Below are 19,603 nucleotides of genomic sequence, written 5' to 3' on the forward strand. Positions count from 1 at the left end.
AGGCCCAGGTGAGTGGATCACCTGAGGTCAGGCGTTCCAAACCAGCAGGGCGAACAAGGGGAAACCCCGCCTCTACAAAAAAAAAAAAAAAAAAGCGAAAGACAAAAGAAAAAAAAGCGAAAGACAAAAGCAAAAAACAACAGCAACACATTCTCCGACAGTGCTGGAAGCTGAATTCTAAAACCGAGAGTACGCAGGGCTGGGTCCTCCGAAGGCCTGGGGAGCACCTGCTCCTCGCTCCTGTCCTGGTTTCCGGGGGTTGCCTCCCTCATGCCATTCTCCCTGTGTGTGTGTCTGCGTCTCCTTTCCTCTTCTCATCAGGCCCCACCCTAATCCAGTCTGAATTACTGGAGTTAATATTTAACTTGAGAGAGGGGGAAGCCATTGTAAAAACCTGATTTCCAAATATGTTCCCATGGGCAGGTCCCGGGAGTCACCACTGGAATCTATCTTTTTGGAGGACATAATTCAACCCTCAACAGATGGCAGCTTATTCAAAATCAGATTCCTGGGCCCCTCCCTGGGTCTAATGAATTGCAACCTCCAGGGCTGGGACTGGAATTTCCAAGCTTCCTGTTGTCACAGAGACCAGTCTGAGAGGGGTAGCGCCATCTGGAAGGGCCTCGGAGCCACTTGGGGCACCAGCACTGTGTCTGGGCCTGGACATGAGCCCTCCACAGTTTTCCTGCAGTGACCCCACAGCCCAGTCAGGGCTTGGCTTAACTTCCTGTCCCGAGGGCAGACTTGTCGTCACTTTATCAGATTTTGAGCGTGCCATCCCATTATTTGAATGCCCTCGCAGAGCAGATGAATTTTATTTATTTACTTACTTATTTTGAGACAGGGTCTTGCTCTGTCACCCAGGCTGGAGTGCAGTGGCGTGATTTCAGCTCACTAAAGCCTCAAAGCCTCAACCTCCTGGGCTCAAACATCCTCCCAGCCTCTGAGTAGCTGGTGCATACCACCATGCCCACCTAATTTTTTTTTTTTTTTGCGAGACAGGGTCTCACTTTGTCACCCAGGCTGGAGTGCAGTGGCGCAATCTTGGCTCACTGCAGCCTCGACCTCCCAGGTTCAAGAGATCCTCCCACCTCAGCCTCCTGAGTAGCTGGGACTACAGGCACATGCCACCACGTCTGGCTAATTTTTGTATTTTTAGTAGAGATGGGGTTTTGCCATGTTGCTCAGGCTGGTCTCAAACTTCTGAGCTCAAGTGATTCACCCGCCTCCGCCTCCCAAAGTGCTAGGATTATAGGCATGAGCCACTGCACCCAGTCAAAAAAAATTTTTTTTTTTCTTAGAGACAGGATCTTGCTTTTTTGCCCAGGCTGGTCTGAAACTCCTGGGCTCAGGGGATCCCCCTGCCTAGGCCTCCCAAAGCTCTGGGATTATAGGCGTGAGCCACCACGCCCAGACAAGCAGAAGAATTTTAAATTAAATGATAGGTGAGGCGGGTGGCTCACGCCTGTAATCCCAGCACTTTGGAAGGCTGAGGTGGGTGGATCACTTGAGGTCAGGAGTTGTACACCAGCCTGGCCAACATGGTGAAACCCCATCTCCACTAAAAATACAAAAATTAGCCAAGCATGGTGGCATGCGTGCACCTGTAATACCAGCTATTCAGGAGGTGGAGGCAGGAGAATCACTTGAAACAGGGAGGCAGAGGTTGCAGTGAATTGAGATCGCACCACTGCACTTGGGCCTGGGGTACAAAGCAAGACCCTGTCTCAAAGAAAAAAAAATTTTAAAAAAAGATAGACCGTCCTTTATTGGTAAGCTTATCCGTAAACTAAATAATCAAAAAGAAAAAACCACACAAGTCTTGTGAGGATAAAAAGGGAATGTCCGGCCAGGGGTGGTGGCTCACACTATAATCCCAGCCCTCTGGGAGGTCGAAGGGGGCAGATCTCCTGAGCTCAGGAGTTCAAGACCAGCCTGGCCAACATGGAGAAACCCCGGCTCTACTAAAAATACAAAAAATTAGCCAGGCGTGGTGGCACATGCCTGTAATCCCAGCTACTCAGGAGGCTGAGGCAGGAGAATTGCTTGAACCAAGAGGCGGATGTTACAGTGAACTCAGATTGTGCCACCACACTCCAGCCTGGGCAACAGAGCAAGACTCCGTCTCAAAAAAAAAAAAAAAGTGAATGTCCCCGGTACAGTGTACTTTCAAAATGGTTCCTGTCTGTGAACTTATGCAAATCAAGCTTCTATTAATGAAGACTGAAATGGAAATGAAGAGCAGCTTTTTTGTTTCCACTTTTATAAGTCAAGATCATTTCCCTTCACAAAGGGAGCAAATAGAAAGGGTGATGACATGTCAGCCCTGGACTCCCACTTCCCCACGTGAGGCCGGCTTCTGGCCCCGCGATGGTTTTTGGACCATGAAGAGAAGGCCTCTTGGCCCTGAGGGTCAAATTGACCAATCAGCAGAGACATCTGTAAGAGGATGCCCCAGAGGGTGCCTTCACCTCCAAATACGCCTTCATTTTCTTCAAGTCGAAGATTTTTCCATGAAAGCCTGTTTGGAAAAAAAAAGTATTCTTTTTTTTTTTTGAGACACAGTCTCACTCTGTCACCCAGGCTGGAGTGCAGCAGCGCAATCTCGGCTTGCTGCAGCCTCCATCTCTCAGGTTCAAGTGATTCTCATTCCTCAGCCCCCCAAGTAGCTGGGACTACAGGCTCAAGCCACCACGCTGGGCTAATTTGTGTGTGTGTGTGTGTTGTTTGTTATGTTTTTTTTTTTTTTTGAGACGGAGTCTCTCGCTCTGTCGCCTAGGCTGGAGTACAGTGGCGCGATCTCGGCTCACTGCAAGCTCCGCCTCCCGGGTTCATACCCTTCTCCTGCCTCAGCCTCCCAAGTAGCTGGGACTACAGATGCACGCCACCACGCCCAGCTAAATTTTTTTGTATTTTTAGTAGAGACAGGGTTTCACTGTGTTAGCCAGGATGGTCTTGATCTCCTGACCTCATGATCCTCCCACCTCAGCCTCCCAAAGTGCTGGCATTAAAGGCATGAGCCACCGCACCTGGCTAATTTGTGCATTTTTAAGAGACGGTGTTTCACCATGTTGCCCAAGCTGGTTTTGAACTCCTGGCCTCAAACGATTCACCCTCCTCAGCCTCCCAAAATGCTGGAATTACAGGCGTGAGCTACTGTGCCAGGCCTAAAAAAAAAAAAAGTGTTCTTCCCCATCTACAAAGGAGAATCTGGCTGGGTGCAGTGGCTCATGCCTGTAATCCCAGTACTTTGGGAGGCTGAAGTGGGCAGATCACCTGACGTCAGGAGTTCGAGACCAGTCTTGCCAATATGGTGAAACCCTATCTCTACTAAAAATACAAAAATTAGATAGCTGTGGTGGCGTGTGTCTATAATCCCAGCTCCGCGAGCAGCTGAGGCAGGAGAATCGCTTGAACCCGGGAGGCGGAGGTTGCAGTGAGCAAAGATTGCACCACTGCACTGCAGAATGGGCGACAGGGTAAGACTTCATCTCAAAACAATAAATAAATAGGCTGGGCTCAGTGGCTCACACCTGTAATCCCAGCACTTTGGGGGGGCTAAGGCAGGATCACCTGAGGTCAGGTGTTCGAGACCAGCCTAACCAACATAGAGAAACCCCGTCTCTACTAAAAATACAAAATTAGCCTGGCATGGTGACGCATGCCTGTAATCCCAGCTACTTGAGAGGCTGAAGCAGAAGAATTGCTTGAAACCAGGAGGTGGAGGTTGCGGTGAGCCGAGATCGCGCCATTGCACTCCAGCCTGGGTAACGGAGTGAGACTCCGTCTCAAAAATAAATAAATAAAAAAGTAAATAAATATAAAAAGGAGAATTCTCATGAAATTTTCAAAGAGGCATGGATGAGAAAATAATTGTTGGTGTCTGTGCAGCCCTGGGCAGGGGAAGACATCCTGCTTCTAGAAGGCTGCTGCCGGTTGTCTAGACCAGAGTTGTCAACCTCAGCACTCCTGACATTTGAGGCCGGACGATTCTTCGCAGTAGGGGCTGACTGTGCACTCTAGGATGCTTAGCGGCCTCCTTGGCCTCTACCTACTAAATGTCAGCAGCAACCCCTACTTTTTTTTTTTTTTTGTAGAGACAGGGTCTTGCTGTGTTGCCCAAGCTAGTCCACCTCCCAATATTGACAACCAAAAACGTCCCCAGGCCCAAAGTTCCCCTGGAGGCACAACTGCTCCTGGCTGAGAGTTACTGGTCTAGAATGAAACATGCTTAGTGGTCACACACTCTAGTTTGTTCCAGTTCTCTGCTCAATCAGCAGTTTCCTCATTGCAGGGTGGTTTCCAGAGCAGACATGCCCAGCCGAGCAAAGGCAATTCATGACATCGATGATATTCAGATTTCATAGACTTTCTTTCTGCCCCTCCCCCAAGCACTGCCCCAACCGCACAGTATTCTTCTTTTCTTTTAAATTTTTCTTTGGATTAAATAGAGGTGGCGTCTCACTATGTTGCCCAGGCTGGTCTGGAACCCCTAGGCTCAAGCAATCCTCCCACCTTGGCCTCCCAAAGTGCTGGTATTATGGGCCTGAGCTACTGTGCCCACCCGATACACACTATGCTTTTTCTTTCTTTTCTTTCTTTCTTTTTTTTTTTTTTGAGACAGCGTCTTGCTCTGTTGCCCATGCTGGAGTGCAGTGGCAAGATATTGGCTCACTGTAACCTCTGTCTCCTGGGTTCAAGTGACTCTCTGGTCTCAGCCTTCTGAGTAGCTGGGATTACAGGCATGTACCACCATGCCCAGCTAAGTTTTGTACTTTTAGTAGAGACAGGGTTTCACCATGTTGGCCAGGCTAGTCTCGAACTCCTGACCTCAGGTGATCCGCCCGCCTCGGCCTCCCAGTGCTGGGAATACAGGTGTGAGCCACCACGCCCGGCCTACACACTATTCTTGAAATGCAAACAGGTCCCCACCATTGGTATAATACAACCCTCTCCCTCAAACCCCTATTCCAGAAACATTTTTGTTTAATCCCAATTACTGTCTTAAAGAATCAGTAATGGCCAGCTGCAATGGCTCACGCCTGTAATCCCAGCACTTTGGGAGGCCCAGGCAGGCAGATCCCCTGAGGTCAAGAGTTCAAGACTAGCCTGGCCAACGTGGTGAAACCCAGGCTCTAGTAAAAATACAAAAATCAGCGGGGCATGGTGGTGCGTGCCTGTAGTCCCCGCTACTTGGTAGGCTGAGACATGAGAATCGCTTGAACCCAGGAGGTAGAGGTTGCAGTGAGGTGAGATCGTGCTACTTCACTCCAGTCTGGACGATGGAGCAAGACTCTGTCTTTAAATCAATAAATAAAAGTGGGCCAGGCACAGTGGGTCACACCTGTAATCCTAGCGCTTTGGGAGGCCGAGGCAGGCGGATCACCTGAGGTCTCGAGTTCAAGACCAGTCTGGCCAACATTGATGAAATCCCGTGTCTATCAAAAATACAAAAATTAGCCAGGCGTGGTGGCGGGCGCCTGTAATCCCAGCTACTCTGGAGGCTGAGACACGAGAATCTCTTGAACCTGGGAGACAACAGTGCAAGACTCTGTCTCAAAAAAAAAAAAAAATGATAATTCAGCAGCAGTTAGTGGATTCACAATGTTGCACAACCACCACTGCTATCTAGTTCCAAGAGATCTTCATCACCCCAAAAGGAAACCCCGTATCTATTAGACAGTTACTCCCCATTTCCCCTTCCCCTGGGCCCTAGTAACCACCAGTCCGCTTTCTGTCTCTGTGGGTTTTCCTATTCTGAACTTTGCACACACATAGAATCATGCAAAGGTTGCCTTTCGCGTCTGCCTTTTTGTTTAGTGGAATGTTTACGGCTCATCCCTGTTGCAGCCTGCATCTGTGCTCACTTCTTTCTAAGGCTGAGTAATACTCCTTATACAGATCAACCACATTTTATTTACCCATTCGTCCGCTGATAGACATTTGGGCCTTTTCCACCTTTTGGCTGTGGTGAATCATGCTGCCATGAGCGTGTGTGTACAGGTATCTGTTTGAGTCTCTGTTTTCTATTATTTGGTATATGTCTAGGCGTGGAATTGTTAGGTCATATGGTAAGTCTGTTTAACTTTTTGAGGAACCACTAAATCAGTATTTTCTTCTTTCTTTTCTCTTTACTCTGAGGTCTACTGGTTTCATTTATTTATTTGTAATCTTTAGGTTCAGGGGTACATGTGGAGGTTTGTTATAGAATTAAATTGTGGTCAGGTGCGGTGGCTCATGCCTGTAATCCCAGCACTTTGGGAGGCTGAGGCGGGTGGATCACGAGGTCAGGAGTTCGAGACCAGTCTGACCAACATGGTGAAACCTTGTCTCTACTAAAAAGACAAAAATTAGCCAGGTATGGTGGCATGTGCCTGCAGTCCCAGCTACTCGGGAGGCTGAGGCAGGAGAATCGCTTGAACTCAAGAGGCACAGGTTGTGGTGAGCAGAGATCGTGCCACTGCACTCCAGCCTGGGCAACAGGGCAAGACTCCATCAAAAAAAAAAAAAAAAAAAAAAGTGAGAACATGCTAAACCCAGCATCCTTTTTCCTTTTTCTGAGTCTCTCTCACCACCATGCCCGGCTAATTTTTGTATTTTTAGTAGAGCCAGACTTTCACCATGTTGGTTACACTGGTTTTGAACTCCTGACCTCAAGTGATCCATCTGCCTGGACCTCCCAAACGCTGGGATTACAGGTGTGTGCCACCGAGCCTGGCCAAACCAGTACCTTCTTAAGGTGCTTGATTAATGTCGGTTTCTTTCTTCCTCCTTGGACCTTTTCATCTCCCAGAAATCACCCCTGTGGTCTCCATTGCCTACAAAGTCCTGGAAGTTTTCCCCAAAGGCCGCCGGGTGCTCATAACCTGCCATGCACCCCAGGCACCACCGCCCATCACCTATTCCCTCTGTGGAACCAAGAACATCGAGGTGGCCAAGAAGGTGGTGAAGACCCACGAGCCGGCCTCTTTCAACCTCAACATCACACTCAAGTCCAGTCCAGACCTGCTCACCTACTTCTGCCGGGCGGCCACCACCTCAGGTGCTCATGTGGACAGCGCCAGGCTGCAGATGTACTGGGAGCTGTGGTCCAGTGAGTGCGGTGGGGGGCACAGGGCTGAGGAGGCAGGTGGGGTGCAGATCAGTGGGGAGCTCTGGGAGTGGGAATTGTGAACCTTGCTGGGGTAAGAGAGAGCCAGGGCGTGAGGGTGCGGACAAGGACAGGATGCCGCCTCCAAGGCCACTCTCAGTCCCCTGGGGCCTTTTCTCAGGACTTGCTGTCTCTGGCTGGGGCCCTGAGGGCATAGTCTCCTGGCAGGGGCCTGAGGGCACAGAAGGAAAGAGCCCGATGGATGGCAGAAATGACTGGGTCCCAGTTGTCATCTCGGACCTCAAGGTGATAAACTAGGCACGTTTGGCTGGGTACAAATCCCAGCACTGTGGAAGGCCAAGACAGGCGGATTGCTTGAGCCCAGGAGTTCGAGACCAGCCTGGGCAACATGGCGAAACCCCGTTTCTACTAAAAATACAAAGATTAGCCGGGCGTGGTGGGGTGCACCTGTAATTCCATCTACTCAGGAGACTGAGGCAGGAGAATTGCTTGAACCCAGGAGGCGGAGGCTGCGGTGAGACAAGATTGTGCCACTGTACTCCAGCCTGGGTAACAGAGCGAGACTGTCTCCAAAAAAAAAAAAGAAAAGAAAAGAAAAGAAAAGAAAGTTAGGCACGGTTTGTGCATTACTTCACTTGATCTTCACAGCAGTGTCAGGGGTAGGGTCTGAGCCTCTGGGTCTGTAGCTATGGAAGCTAAAGCTCTGGGGAGTTAAGAAAGTTGCCCCAGGGGCTGTGTGTGGTGGCTCACGCCTGTAATCCCAGCACTTTGGGAGGCCTATGCGGGTGGATCACTTGAGGTCAGGAGTTCGAGACCACTCTGGCCAACATAGTGAAACCGCATCTCTACTAAAAATACAAAAATTAGCCGGGTGTGGTGGCGGGCACCTGTAATCCCAGCTACTCGGGAGGCTGAGGCAAGAGAGTCACTTGAACCCAGGAGATGATGGTTGCAGTGAGCTGAGGTCGTGCCACTGCACACCAGCCTGGGCAACAGAGTAAGACTCTGTCTCAATAAAAAAAAAAAAAAAGAAAGAAAGTCACCCCAGGCCACATGGCTGGCAAGTGGCCAAGGCTGCTTTCAAACCCCACTCCGTCCAGCTCCAAAGCCTGCCTTCTTCCTGTTTCCATCCTGATAGTAACTCAGGTAACCTTCTTGGTGGGAGCTATGGGGTATGGGAACCAGGAAGTGTTGCCCGACTTAGGGTGGGACAAGGAACCTCCCCGTTCATCCTTTGCCCCACACCCTAAGAACACCAGGAAAAGACAGCCTAGGGGAGATGAGCCCAGGGTCTGCAGCCCAACAGGTTCAGGGTTCAAATCCCTACACTTACTGGCTGGGGCCTTGAACAAATCATGGGACTGCTGAGCTTCAACTGCTTTAGCTGCAAAAGGAAAATAAGAGGCCAGTGAGGTGACTCACGCCTGTATTCCCAGCATTTTGAGAGGCCAAGGTGGGAGAATCCTTTGAGGCCAAGAGTTTGAGATCAGCCTGGACCACAGAGTGAGACTCCATGTCTACAAAAAAATTAGTTTCTTTTTTTGAGACGGAGTCTCGCTCTGTCTCCCAGGGTGTACTGCAGTGGCGCGATCTCGGCTCATTGCAACCTCCGCCTCCCAGGTTCAAGCAATTCTCCTGCCTCAGCCTCCCAGGTAGCTGGGACTACAGGCCCTTGCCCCAATGCCCGACTAATTTTTGTATTTTTAGTAGACACGGGGTTTCACGATGTTGGCCAGGCTGGTCTCAAACTCCTGACCTCAGGTGATCCACCCACCTAGGCCTCCTAAAACGCTGGGATTACAGGCATGAGCCACTGCACCCAGCCAACAGCAATTTTTAAAAAAAATTAATCAGAATCCCAGCAGTTTGGGAGGCCGAGACGGGCGGATCACGAAGTCAGGAGATCGAGACCATCCTGGCTAACATGGTGAAACCCCGTCTCTACTAAAAAATACAAAAAACTAGCCGGACGAGGTGGCGGCGCCTATAGTCCCAGCTACTCGGGAGGCTGAGGCAGGAGAATGGTGTGAACCCGGGAGGCGGAGCTTGCAGTGAGCTGAGATCCGGCCACTGCACTCCAGCCTGGGCAACAGAGCAAGACTCCGTCTGAAAAAAAAAAAAAATTAATCAGGTGTGGTGGTGCGCACCTGTGGTCCCAGCTACTTGGGAGGCTGAGGTGGGAGGATGATTTGAGCCCAGGAGTTGGAGCCTGCGAGCTGTGATCACACCATTGCACTCTAGCTTGAGCAACAGAGACCCTGTCTCTAAAATAATAATGGGTCCTATTCCAGGGGACCTATGAAATGAAAGCCTTTTAGTAGGTGGCAAGGGTGGTGGTTATTACTAATCAGTAAGAATGACTAGAGCGTTAGGCTCAAGGCCTGGGGGATTCTAGAATCTTCTGCATGACAGTTCTTGTCCTGAAGTAACTTGCCTTTCAGTAGAAAAGACGAGACTGAATGATAGAGTTGCCAGGTAAATTTTACACAGGACATACGTTATAGTAAAAAATTATTCATTGTTTATCTGAAATTAAAATTTAACTGTATTTTTATTTGCTAAGTCTGGCAATCTGAAATGTACTGCATAAGAATAAAACCAGGCCGGGCATGGTGGCTCACGCCTATAATCCCAGCACTTTGGGAGGCTAGGGCAGAAGATCGCTTGAGCCCAGGAGTTTGAGACCAGCCTGGCCAACATAGAGAAACCCCATCTCTACAAAAAATGCAAAAGTTAGCTGGATGTGGTGGTGCACACCTGTAGTCCTAGCTACTCAGGAGGCTGAGATGGGAGAACTGCTTGAGCCAGGGAGGCAGAGGTTGCAGTGAGCCTAGATCACATCGTTGCACTCCAACTTGCTCTGGGCGACAGAGCAAGACCCTGCCTCAAAATAAAGTTAAAATAAGATAAAAACCAAATGTGAAATTGTGTGGTGCACATGGCAGGTAGGGTAGCAGCTCAGACACAAGATGGAGGGCAAACCCTAGAAGGCGGCCTGGAGGAGGCGGCAGCCACAGCTAAGCTCATTAGGCATTTTGTAATGAGGAGAACTTACTGAGGAGGAGGGGCTTAAGACCGCTCAGCCATGGCTGTGCTACCTTCTCCCACCCTGCCAGAACCAGTGTCGGAGCTGCGGGCCAACTTCACTCTGCGGGACAGAGGGTCAGGCCCCAGGGTGGAGATTTCCTGCCAGGTGTCCTCGGGCAGCCCACCCATCACCTACAGCCTGGTCGGGAAGGACGGGCAGGTCCACCTGCAGCAGCGACCACGCCACGGGCAGCCTGCCAACTTCTCCATCCTGCCGAGCCAGACATCAGACTGGTTCCAGTGCCAGGCTGCAAACAGCGTCAATGTCCAGCACAGCGCCCTCACACTGGTGCCCCCAGGTGAGAGGGCCCTTGCATTTCCAGAGGGGCAGCTGGCGCTTCTGTGCTGGGAGGGTGCTAGTGTCCAAGACACAGGTCGGTGGGAAGTGGGACAGCTCTACCCGGCCACTGCCGAGAGCAGAGAGAGCACAGGAGGCAACCAGGCCCACCTTGGTCCCTGCCTAAAGGAAGCCCAACCCAGCTGCCTCCACCCCGCTCCCAGGAGAGTTGCCCAAGACACCCACCATCGTGCTGGCTGGCAGCCTTGCCTCCATTGCGGCCGTCACCTCCGGGATGTTGGGCTGGACCACGTGGGCCAGGTAGGAAATGGGTGCTGGATGCAGGGAGGAGGGAGAGCTGCTGATGGCCTGAGAGGCGGGCTCTGGGTGGGGAGCTCAGGTGGTGGGGCTTGCAGGGCAGGGCTCTGGCCAGGGCAAAGAAGGGCCATCACCGCTTACGCACGACTCGAAGGTGTTTATGAGGACCTACTGTGTGTCACATGCCTACTGAGGCTTACACGTTCAAGGCGTTATCGAACCCTGGCCAATGCTCCCAGTTGCCCTGTGATGGAGTCTGCTGGCGTCTGGGAGGGCACTCTCTGAGTTCTTTATGGGGTCTGAGCAGGGATGCAGGGATGCTGATGCCAGGAGACCAAGGTGGACCAGGAGCTCCTGCCTTCTGTAAGAACCACATCGGGCAGTCTTTCCCAGGTGGTGGCAAGAGCCTGGGGCCCAGCCTCCCAGGGTCCCCTCTCCAAAGCCGTGGCTTTACTGACATGTAAGGTGACCAGGGCCTTTGTAGTGTCTGAGCGCAGGCACCACAGGCCTGTGTGCTCTGCCTCTCTGGCCTTGGTGGTGGCCAGCCCTGCCTCTGTGAACTCACCTCTCTTTGTTTGGGAGACACTGCTGTGTCCTGGTTCTCATCCCCTGCCGTGGCCCAGGCACTTACGTGGCTCTGCCAGGAGTCTGTCCTTGGCACTCTCCCATCTCACTTCTGCCAAGTCTGTTCTTTCCAGAGGCCAGACTCGTGGGTGAGCCATGTCACTTCGCTGAGCCTCAGTTTTTCCTTCTATAAAATGGGGTACAGCCTTCATTTAGTGGGGTAAGCCTCATGTCTCTCCTGCTGGGGAATTGATGTGCTTGGCACGCTTGGCACCATAAAACTCCCGGAGGCAGGCCCGGCTCTGTGGCTCACGCCTGTAATCCCAGCACTTTGGGAGGCTGAGGCGGGTGGGTCACCTGAGGTCAGGAGTTGGAGACCAGCCTGGCCAACATGGAGAAACCCCATCTCTACTAAAAATACAAAATTAGCCAGGCGTGGTGGTGTACGCCTGTAATCCCAGCTACTCGGGAGGCTGAGGCAGGTGAATCACTTGAACCCGGGAGGTGGAGGTTGCAGTGAGCCGAGATTGCGCCCTTGCACTCCAAAAAGAGCGAAACTCTGTCTCAAAACAAACAAACAAACAAACAAACACTCCCAGACGCCTAGGGAGGGGATGGCTGGGAGATGAGCCTGCCTGACTTGAGTCTCCACTGCTTTGTCATCAAGGTCATGACCAGAAGATGGAGGACTGGCAGGGTCCCCTGGAGAGCCCCATCTTTGCCTTGCTGCCCTATAGGAGCACCCACCGTCTGAGTGAAGAGGAGCTTGGGGTGTTCAGGATAGGGAATGGGGAGGTCAGAAGATGCAAAGCAGCAGCCATGTAGAATGAACCGTCCAGAGAGCCAAGCACGACAGAGGGTTGCAGTCCATTGGTGTGCACTGTTCGTATTTGGAGTTCATGCAAAATGAGTGTGTTTTAGCTACTCTTGTCACAAAAACAAAACAAAACAAAAAAAATGGGTAACTATGAGAGATGGTGGAATGTTAACTTGCTTCACTATAGGAACCTTTGTGCTGTCTATATGAATCCCATAATAGCAGGTTGTCTACCTTAAATATACACAAAAACATTTATTTAAAAAAAAGAAAAAAGCCTGCCACCTGGGATTCTTGGAACCCTGGTGACCTTCAGCAAACGCAGACAGTGTTGGTGTGAGGGCTTGAGGAGGGTCACAGAAAGGAGGGGGTCTGTGTGGCCTTGTCCTCACCTCTCAGGTGCTGTCACATCTCTCCGGGTGTGAGGAGAGGGAGGGGGGCACACTGGGAAAAGGCGCAGCCCCTCCCCCGCGCCTTCTCCCCTCTTCCCTGGAGGGGCACCCCACCTCCTGGTGGCACAGTCCTCTGGTTCAACTCTCACGTGGACCAGCTCACCTGGGTGGACTCTGAGCCCCACCTGGCACACCTGCTCTTGTTAATCTGCACCTGCAATTAGCAAAGGGGGGTCTGGAATTCTTCCGGGCTCAGTCAGCCTGTGACCCCACACCTCTGTCTCTACAACCTCCGCTCCCCCCTCCAACACACACAGAGAGAGCCTGCCTTCCCTGCACCGGACACTCTGTATCGGTTTTTCTTGGGATGGAGGTGAGAAGGGGCTGGAACTGGATTAAATTTTGCCCCCTGCCTGTCGCCCTGAAAACTTCGTTTCTGTTTGCATGTCTTTGTTTGTTTGTTTGTTTGTTTGTTTTTTGATATGGAGTCTTACATTGTCGCCCAGGCTGGGGTGCAGAGGCACGATCTTGGTTCACTGCAAATTCTGCCTCCTGGGCTCAGGAGATTCTCCCACCTCAGCCTCTGGAGTAGCTGGGATTACTAGTAGCTGCCACCACACCTCGCTAACTTTTGTTTTTGGTTTTTTGGGTTTTGTTTGTTTGTTTTGAGATGGACTCTTGCTCTGCTGCCCAGGCTGGAGTGTAGTGGCTTGGTCTCAGCTCACTGCCACCTCCACCTCCCAGTTTCAAAAACTTCTGCCTCAGCCTCCCAAGTAGCTGGGATTACAGGCACTCACCACCACGCCCAGCTAATGTTTTGTTGTTGTATTTTTAGTAGAGAAGGGTTTCGCCATGTTGGCCAGGCTGGTCTCAAACTCCTGACCTCAGGTGATCCACCTGCCTCGGCCTCCCAAAGTGCTGGGATTACAGGCGTGAGCCACCGTGCCCGGTCTTGCACACCATCTTAAGTGTGAAGCCACACTGCCCTTCACAGCCTTGGGGTTCTGCCCAGACCAGGAGGAATGGGGGTCTTTGACCCTACCCCAGGTTTAGTCCCAGAGAGGAGGAAAGAGTGGCAGGCCAGGCAGGGAGGCGGCTCCAGGGTGTGACCTGGGTTTTTCAGTGGGATCGGGGAGGGGGTGCTTATGAGCCTGGGTGGGTTCTTGGTAGGTGGTGGGCTTCCTAGAGGAGGCGGCGGGAGGGCAGGGGCAAAGAGGGTGAGTGGTCCTCCGTTCGTCCGTTTTCCTGAGGGACTCTCTAACCCTTTCTGGTCCGTGCTGCGGCCGGCGTGGGCGGGGAACTAGCCCCTCGACCCCGAGATAGGGTGGACACCGGTGCTCCGCTACCAGAGCCCTCCCAGCCGCTAGAAGCGCAGTCCCGCGGCCCGCCGCCGCTCGCGAGGGCCGCACTTTGCCCTCGGTCCCTAGCGGTGCCTGGCCACGCCCCCGGCGGGTGGAGCGGGGCGGGGCGCCGGGCAGGTTCCTCAGCGTTCCGCGGCGGCGGCGGCGGCGGCGGGGACGGCGACGGCGACATGGAGAGCGGGGCCTACGGCGCGGCCAAGGCGGGCGGCTCCTTCGACCTGCGGCGCTTCCTGACGCAGCCGCAGGTGGTGGCGCGCGCCGTGTGCTTGGTGAGCTCGGGGAGGGCGGGCCGGGGCACCCCGGGGAAACCCCCCGCCGCCAGGCCCAGCGGGACCCTGGCCCACGAGCGCGACAGGTGGCGGCGGCGGCGTCCGGGGCCTGGCGGCGGGCGGGGCCGGCCTCCAGCGTCCCGGGCCCCGCCTTCCTGCCCTCTACCGTCTGTCCCACTGTCCCCTCCCAGTCCCGGATCCCGACACCCACCCCACCCCACCCCCAGCCCCGCGCCCCGACGTGGGGTGTCCCGAGGCTCCGCAGGGAGCGGGCCCCTGCCTCGCTGGCAGTGGGAGGAGTTTGGGGGCAGCTCCCGGACAGGTGGCCCGCACGCCGCGACTCCCAGCTTGTGGAGTTCACTGGGACTGGGTTTTCTGAAGCCACGTGGGATAAGGGAGGGGGCGGGGGGCAACCCAACGCCATGAAACAGGGTCTGTTTCCCACTCGGGGCAGGCCACGTGTCCGCCTTCCCATCCGAAGTTGAGGGACCCTAAGATGTACCCCCTCTCAATAAGCTGGGCAATACCTCCAAAACCAGGTTTTATGTGTTGGGGGGGCCTGTTCTTGGACAGCCAGCCCTGAAAGCTGGAGAGGGTGTCATGAGGGGGCAGGCAGAGGTGGACCTGCTGTGCCCAGACCATGCCTTCTGAGGTCCCCCAGGGCGCCTTCACCTGCTCCCAGCCAGGCTGTGGGGTCTGACCTCCTGGAGCTTCTGAGGTCCCCCAGGGCGCCCACACCTGCTCCCAGCCAGGCTGTGGGGTCTGACCACCTCTGTCCTGGGCTGTGTCCGAGAATCAGGTGCCCAGTGGGTCGGGATGGCAGTGCCAGGAGTCCTGGATGGGCACCCTGCTCCCATCATCCCGGAGGTCCGGCTTCATTTCTAGCTGGGGGCGGGGCCTGTGACTGTCAGCTCCAGAGCCCTGTAGGAGCTCCCTGGGAGGGCAGGGCAGGACTGGCAGGGGAGAGGCCTGGGACCATCCTAGAGGGAGCCTTATGCCCAGAGACCTGTCCCACATCTGCTGAGGTGGAGCAAGCATGGGTGGTGGCCTTGAAGTTTAGGGAGGTGGCATGGGGCTCTTCCCAAGGGGCTGGAGCCCCCCTACACCCACCCTGGGTCCTCCAGGGGTCTGAGTTCAAAGCTGTATCCACAGGCCTGAGTTAGGCCCCTGTGCATGCAGGGCCCTTTGCGGGTTGGGAGACAGACTGGGAGGGACCAGGATGCCACAGAGGCTGGAAGTCCTTGTGTGGAGAAAGCTGGCCAGGCTCAACCAGGGAGGGGTTAGAGGGGGTTCCAGGAGGTGAAGACACGGGGGCGCCGGAATGGCCTTCCCAAGAAGGGCCTGTCCGCCTTCACCAAGGTGTTCAGGCAGAGGCTGGACGCTGTAGAAGTGACTTGGGCTGAAGGTGACGGGGACTGGGTGAGACTCTGTGACTTGGTGGCCTGTCTTGTTTAAACCTCTTTCAAGGTGAGGTTGGGCTGGGGGTGGAAGGACTGCCCTTCATCCATCAGGTACCTAAACAGAATGATTCCTGCAGGCAGGCAGCTGGGGCAGGAGCAGCCCCTACCTAGGAGGTCCCTGCCCATTCCCCACCCGTCCCCAGTCCAGGATTCCCAGGGGGCAGGCCCCCGGGTGCCTGCAGATTCTAATCCTGGGGTGCACCAGGAAGCACTTTGCTCATCAGCTCACCTCCACAAAGTTTGGAGGGGCTAACATGCCAGCCTCCAAAAGGGGACAACAGGCCAGGCGAGGTGGCTCATGCCTGTCATCCCAGCACTTTGGGAGGCCGAGGAGGGCTGATCACCTGAAGTCTGGAGTTCCAGACCAGCCCGGCCAATATGGTGAAACCATATCTCTACTAAAAATACAAAAATTAGCAGGTGTGGTGGAGGGCACCTGTAATCCCAGCTACTAGGGAGGCTGAGGCAGAAGTGCTCAAACCCAGGAGGCAGAAAATGCAGTGAGCCCAAATCGCATCATTGTACTCCAGCCTGGGCAACAAGAGCAAGACTCCATCTCAAAAAACAACAAAAACCCAAAAGGGGGCAGCAGTGGTGGGAGAGGCCTGCGTCTGTACACTCCATTGGGGTCCCCGCTGTGTGTGCCCCTCAGGCGGCCACCAGCCCTACCAGATCCTCCCCTCCCGGCAGGTCTTCGCCTTGATCGTGTTCTCCTGCATCTATGGCGAGGGCTACAGCAACACCCACAAGTCTAAGCAGATGTACTGCGTGTTCAACCACAACGAGGATACCTGCCGCTATGGCAGTGCCATCGGGGTGCTGGCCTTCCTGGCCTCGGCCTTCTTCTTGGTGATCGACGCATATTTCCCCCAGATCAGCAATGCCACTGACCGCAAGTACCTGGTCATTGGGGACCTGCTCTTCTCAGGTATCTGCCTGTGGCACCTCCATTTGATCTTGGGAGGTGACTAGGAAGGGGACGCATTAACTGGGGTTCCGCAGCTGGGGGGCTTCGGCCTCTCTGGGAGCGGCAGGGAGCAGCTCACTTCTCCAGGGCATTTTTAGGAAAGGGTTTTCAGCGAGTGTTTCTCCTTGCTTGAATGGCCCCAGCCCTGCCTGGGGTAGCTAGAAGCTGAGTGGACCCCCAGCACACCCGAGCAGATGGGCTTTGCCTCTGCCCCTTTTGTCCCCTAGGCTGTCTGCTGGGACCCACCATGCCAAGGCCCGAGTGCGGGGAACTTTGGAGGTGGATCCCAGCCCGCTTCCAAGTCCTCCCCTCCATACTGTGGAGGCTCCCGGAAGGTCCCTGCCTAGGCCCTGCCCTACCTGCCCTGTCCCCTCCCAGAGTCCTGGAAAGCCCCTCCCTTTCCATGGAACTGACACCCCACCCGTCCTCCCCCAGCTCTCTGGACCTTCCTGTGGTTTGTTGGTTTCTGCTTCCTCACCAACCAGTGGGCGGCCACCGACCCGAAGGACGTGCTGGTGGGGGCCGACTCTGCAAGGGCAGCCATCACCTTCAGCTTCTTTTCCATCTTCTCCTGGGTAGGACGGCTTGGGGACGGTTCTTGGGGTCTTGGGTAAAGGGTGGTAGAAGGTGGGGTCCCCCACCCACCTGTACCCCTCTGTGCTCTCCCTGCAGGGTGTGCTGGCCTCCCTGGCCTACCAGCGCTACAAGGCTGGCGTGGACGACTTCATCCAGAACTACGTCGACCCCACCCCGGACCCCAACACAGCCTATGCCTCCTACCCAGGTGCATCCGTGGACAACTACCAACAGCCTCCCTTCACCCAGAATGCGGAGACCACCGAGGGCTACCAGCCGCCCCCTGTGTACTGAGTAGCAGTTAGGGTGGGAAGGGGGAGAGAGGGCCCTCCCCTCTGTCTGCCCTGGACTTTCCCATGAGCCTCCTGAAACGGCCAGCCCCCGTCTTTCGCCTGTTCTACCCTGTGCAGCTGACACCCAGCTGCAGAGCCTCCCAGCCTAGCGGGGGCTGGCAGAGCCCCACAGTGCCTATGCCCGGAGGGCTTCAGTCCGCCACTCACTCCTCCAGGGCACTTTTAGGAAAGGGTTTTTAGCTAGTGGTTCTCCTTGCTTTTAATGACCCCAGCCCCGCCTGGAGTGGCTAGAAGCCAGCAGGCACCCATGTGCTGCTGACAAGTGCCTCAGCTTCCCCTGGCCCGGGTCAGGCTGTGGGAGCTGCTGTTATCTGTGTTCTCTGCCAAAGACTTGCAGCAGAGCTGGACCAGGCTCTTGTGTCCTCACTCAGGTTTGCTTCCGCTGTGCCCACTGCTGTATGATCTGGGGGCCGCCACCCTGTGCCAGTGGCCTCTGGGCTGCCTCCCATGGCGTGAGGCGGGGCTGGTGCTCACGGCACTTCCTCCTTGCTCCCACCCCTGGCAGCAGGGAAGGGCTTTGCCTGACAACACCCAGCTTTATGTAAATATTCTGCAGTTGTTAACTTAGGAAGCATGGGGAGGGCAGGGGTGCTCCATGGCTCCCAGACTGTCTGTGCCGAATGTATTATAAAGCCTTGGGGGAGATGCCCGGCCCTGGGATGCTGTTTGGAGACAGAATAAATGTTTTCTCATTCAGTCTCCAGTCATTGGTTGAGCCACAGCCTAGGGGTTGGAGGAGGACTCCACTCTGGGTACACCCTTGGGGGCTGGCTTTATGGAACTTGTATTTTGAACAAGGCAGTGGCAGTCCACCCCCTCCAGCCTGCCTGGCTGGCCCCCTTCCCTCTATCTGGGGTCGCATTCCGCACAAGCCTTTCATCATCTTAAAATAGTAACTGTGCTCAGCCTGTAAACAAGATTTTTCTGGCCTGCAGTGCCAGGGTCCTGCTGCTCCCTTCCTAGAGTTGGGGTGGAGGTACCTGGGAGTTGCCAGTGAACGCCCGTAACCTTTCCCAGCACTGAATGAGGGGTGCCATGGGTAAGACCAGGTTTCTACCTTACTCCAGGGTCAGCACCTCTGCAGCCTTCCTGGAACACAGCAGGGAGTGGCCTTGGCCATCCAGCCCGCCCCTCAGAGATCAGGCCCATCTCTGGAAGAGGTCAGGGCCCTGAAGCAACTCCTGGCTTCCTCTTTTGAACAGTGACGGAGCTGTCATCGGCAAGTCCCGATTGTTTAAAACTCCCCAGTACAAACGAACAGGGTGCTGCTCCCAGCCTCACCTGATGGCTTTGGCTTGGGACATCACTAGCAAAGGAGAGAGGGAGGCTGGGGAAGCCCTGGGAGCGGTGACCCTGTCTGCGCAGGGCACACTCAGGCACAGCACCAAGTCCACACCTTACCCCAGTGATGCTTGCCCCCAAGTGAGCTGCCAACAGCCCATCTCTGAGGCACAGCTGCGGGATGTCTTCTTGACTCCTGAATTACCACGAGTTTGTTTCACAAACAAAACCTGACCTTGCAGGCCCAGCGGACAGGACAGTGCCTCATCCTTCCAACTGGGCCCGGGCTCCTCTGTACACCGTCTTTGTCCTGACTCCGGCCCAGACAGGAAGCAGATGATGTTCCTCTTAGGACACGCCCCGTGACCATTTCTCAGTTAAAGGGTTGTGGTTAAGACATCAGTATTAACTACAAAAAGATCTGGGGGCCAGGCGCATGGCTCACGCCTGTAATCCCAGCACTTTGGGAGGCCGAGGCAGGTGGATCACTTGAGGCTGGGAGTTCAAGACCAGCCTGGCCAACATGGTGAAACCTCATCTCTACTAAAAATACAAAAATTAGCCAGGTGTGGTGGTGCATGCCTGTAATACCAGCTACTTGGGAGGCTAATGGGGGAGAATCACTTGGGGAACTGGGGAAGCAGAGGCTGCAGTGAGCAGGGATTGCACCACTGCACTCCAGCCTGGGCAACAGAGTGAGACCCTGTCTCAAAAGAAAACAGAAAGATCTGGAAGAAAATCCCCACCCAAATCAAGCTGAAGCTGTCCAT

The 19,603-nt window shown here is 54.4% G+C and overlaps 2 protein-coding genes across 5 annotated transcripts in view; both read left to right on the plus strand.

The window, feature by feature from the left end:
* Positions 1-12,443, plus strand: part of C16H17orf99 (chromosome 16 C17orf99 homolog) — a 17,821-nt gene extending 5,378 nt beyond the window's left edge. The window contains exons 3-6 of one of the 3 annotated variants that reach the window (XM_023211674.2): positions 6,794-7,093; positions 10,228-10,497; positions 10,700-10,796; positions 12,025-12,443. In XM_023211674.2, coding sequence (XP_023067442.2) covers positions 6,794-7,093; positions 10,228-10,497; positions 10,700-10,796; positions 12,025-12,031 — 674 coding nt within the window. In that variant the 3' untranslated portion in view covers positions 12,032-12,443. The remainder of the gene's footprint in view (positions 1-6,793; positions 7,094-10,227; positions 10,498-10,699; positions 10,797-12,024) is intronic. The other 2 variants (XM_023211675.2, XM_023211676.2) reach the window with 2 other exon arrangements.
* Positions 12,444-14,022: 1,579 nt separating this feature from the next.
* Positions 14,023-18,251, plus strand: SYNGR2 (synaptogyrin 2). Of its 2 annotated transcripts, XM_023211671.2 has the most exons (4): positions 14,023-14,196; positions 16,347-16,584; positions 17,059-17,198; positions 17,296-18,251. In XM_023211671.2, the coding sequence occupies exons 1-4, from the start codon at positions 14,098-14,100 to the stop codon at positions 17,491-17,493; spliced, it is 675 nt and encodes a 224-aa protein (XP_023067439.2). In that variant the 5' UTR covers positions 14,023-14,097; the 3' UTR covers positions 17,494-18,251. The 2 variants fall into 2 exon arrangements, with proteins under 2 accessions (XP_023067439.2, XP_023067441.2); XM_023211673.2 differs by lacking the exon at positions 17,059-17,198.
* Positions 18,252-19,603: the final 1,352 nt, after the last annotated feature.

The sequence above is a fragment of the Piliocolobus tephrosceles genome, chromosome 16 (genome assembly GCF_002776525.5).
Source record: "Piliocolobus tephrosceles isolate RC106 chromosome 16, ASM277652v3, whole genome shotgun sequence".
Taxonomy (NCBI): Eukaryota; Metazoa; Chordata; class Mammalia; order Primates; family Cercopithecidae; genus Piliocolobus; species Piliocolobus tephrosceles.

Excerpts from the sequence above, each read along its gene's own strand:
- SYNGR2 (XM_023211671.2), top strand. The coding sequence starts at position 14,098 with ATGGAGAGCGGGGCCTACGGCGCGGCCAAGGCGGGCGGCTCCTTCGAC. Across the intron at positions 14,197-16,346 it reads TGGCGCGCGCCGTGTGCTTG|GTCTTCGCCTTGATCGTGTT; the intron begins GTGAGCTCGGGG and ends CCCTCCCGGCAG. Across the intron at positions 17,199-17,295 it reads TCTTTTCCATCTTCTCCTGG|GGTGTGCTGGCCTCCCTGGC; the intron begins GTAGGACGGCTT and ends CTCTCCCTGCAG.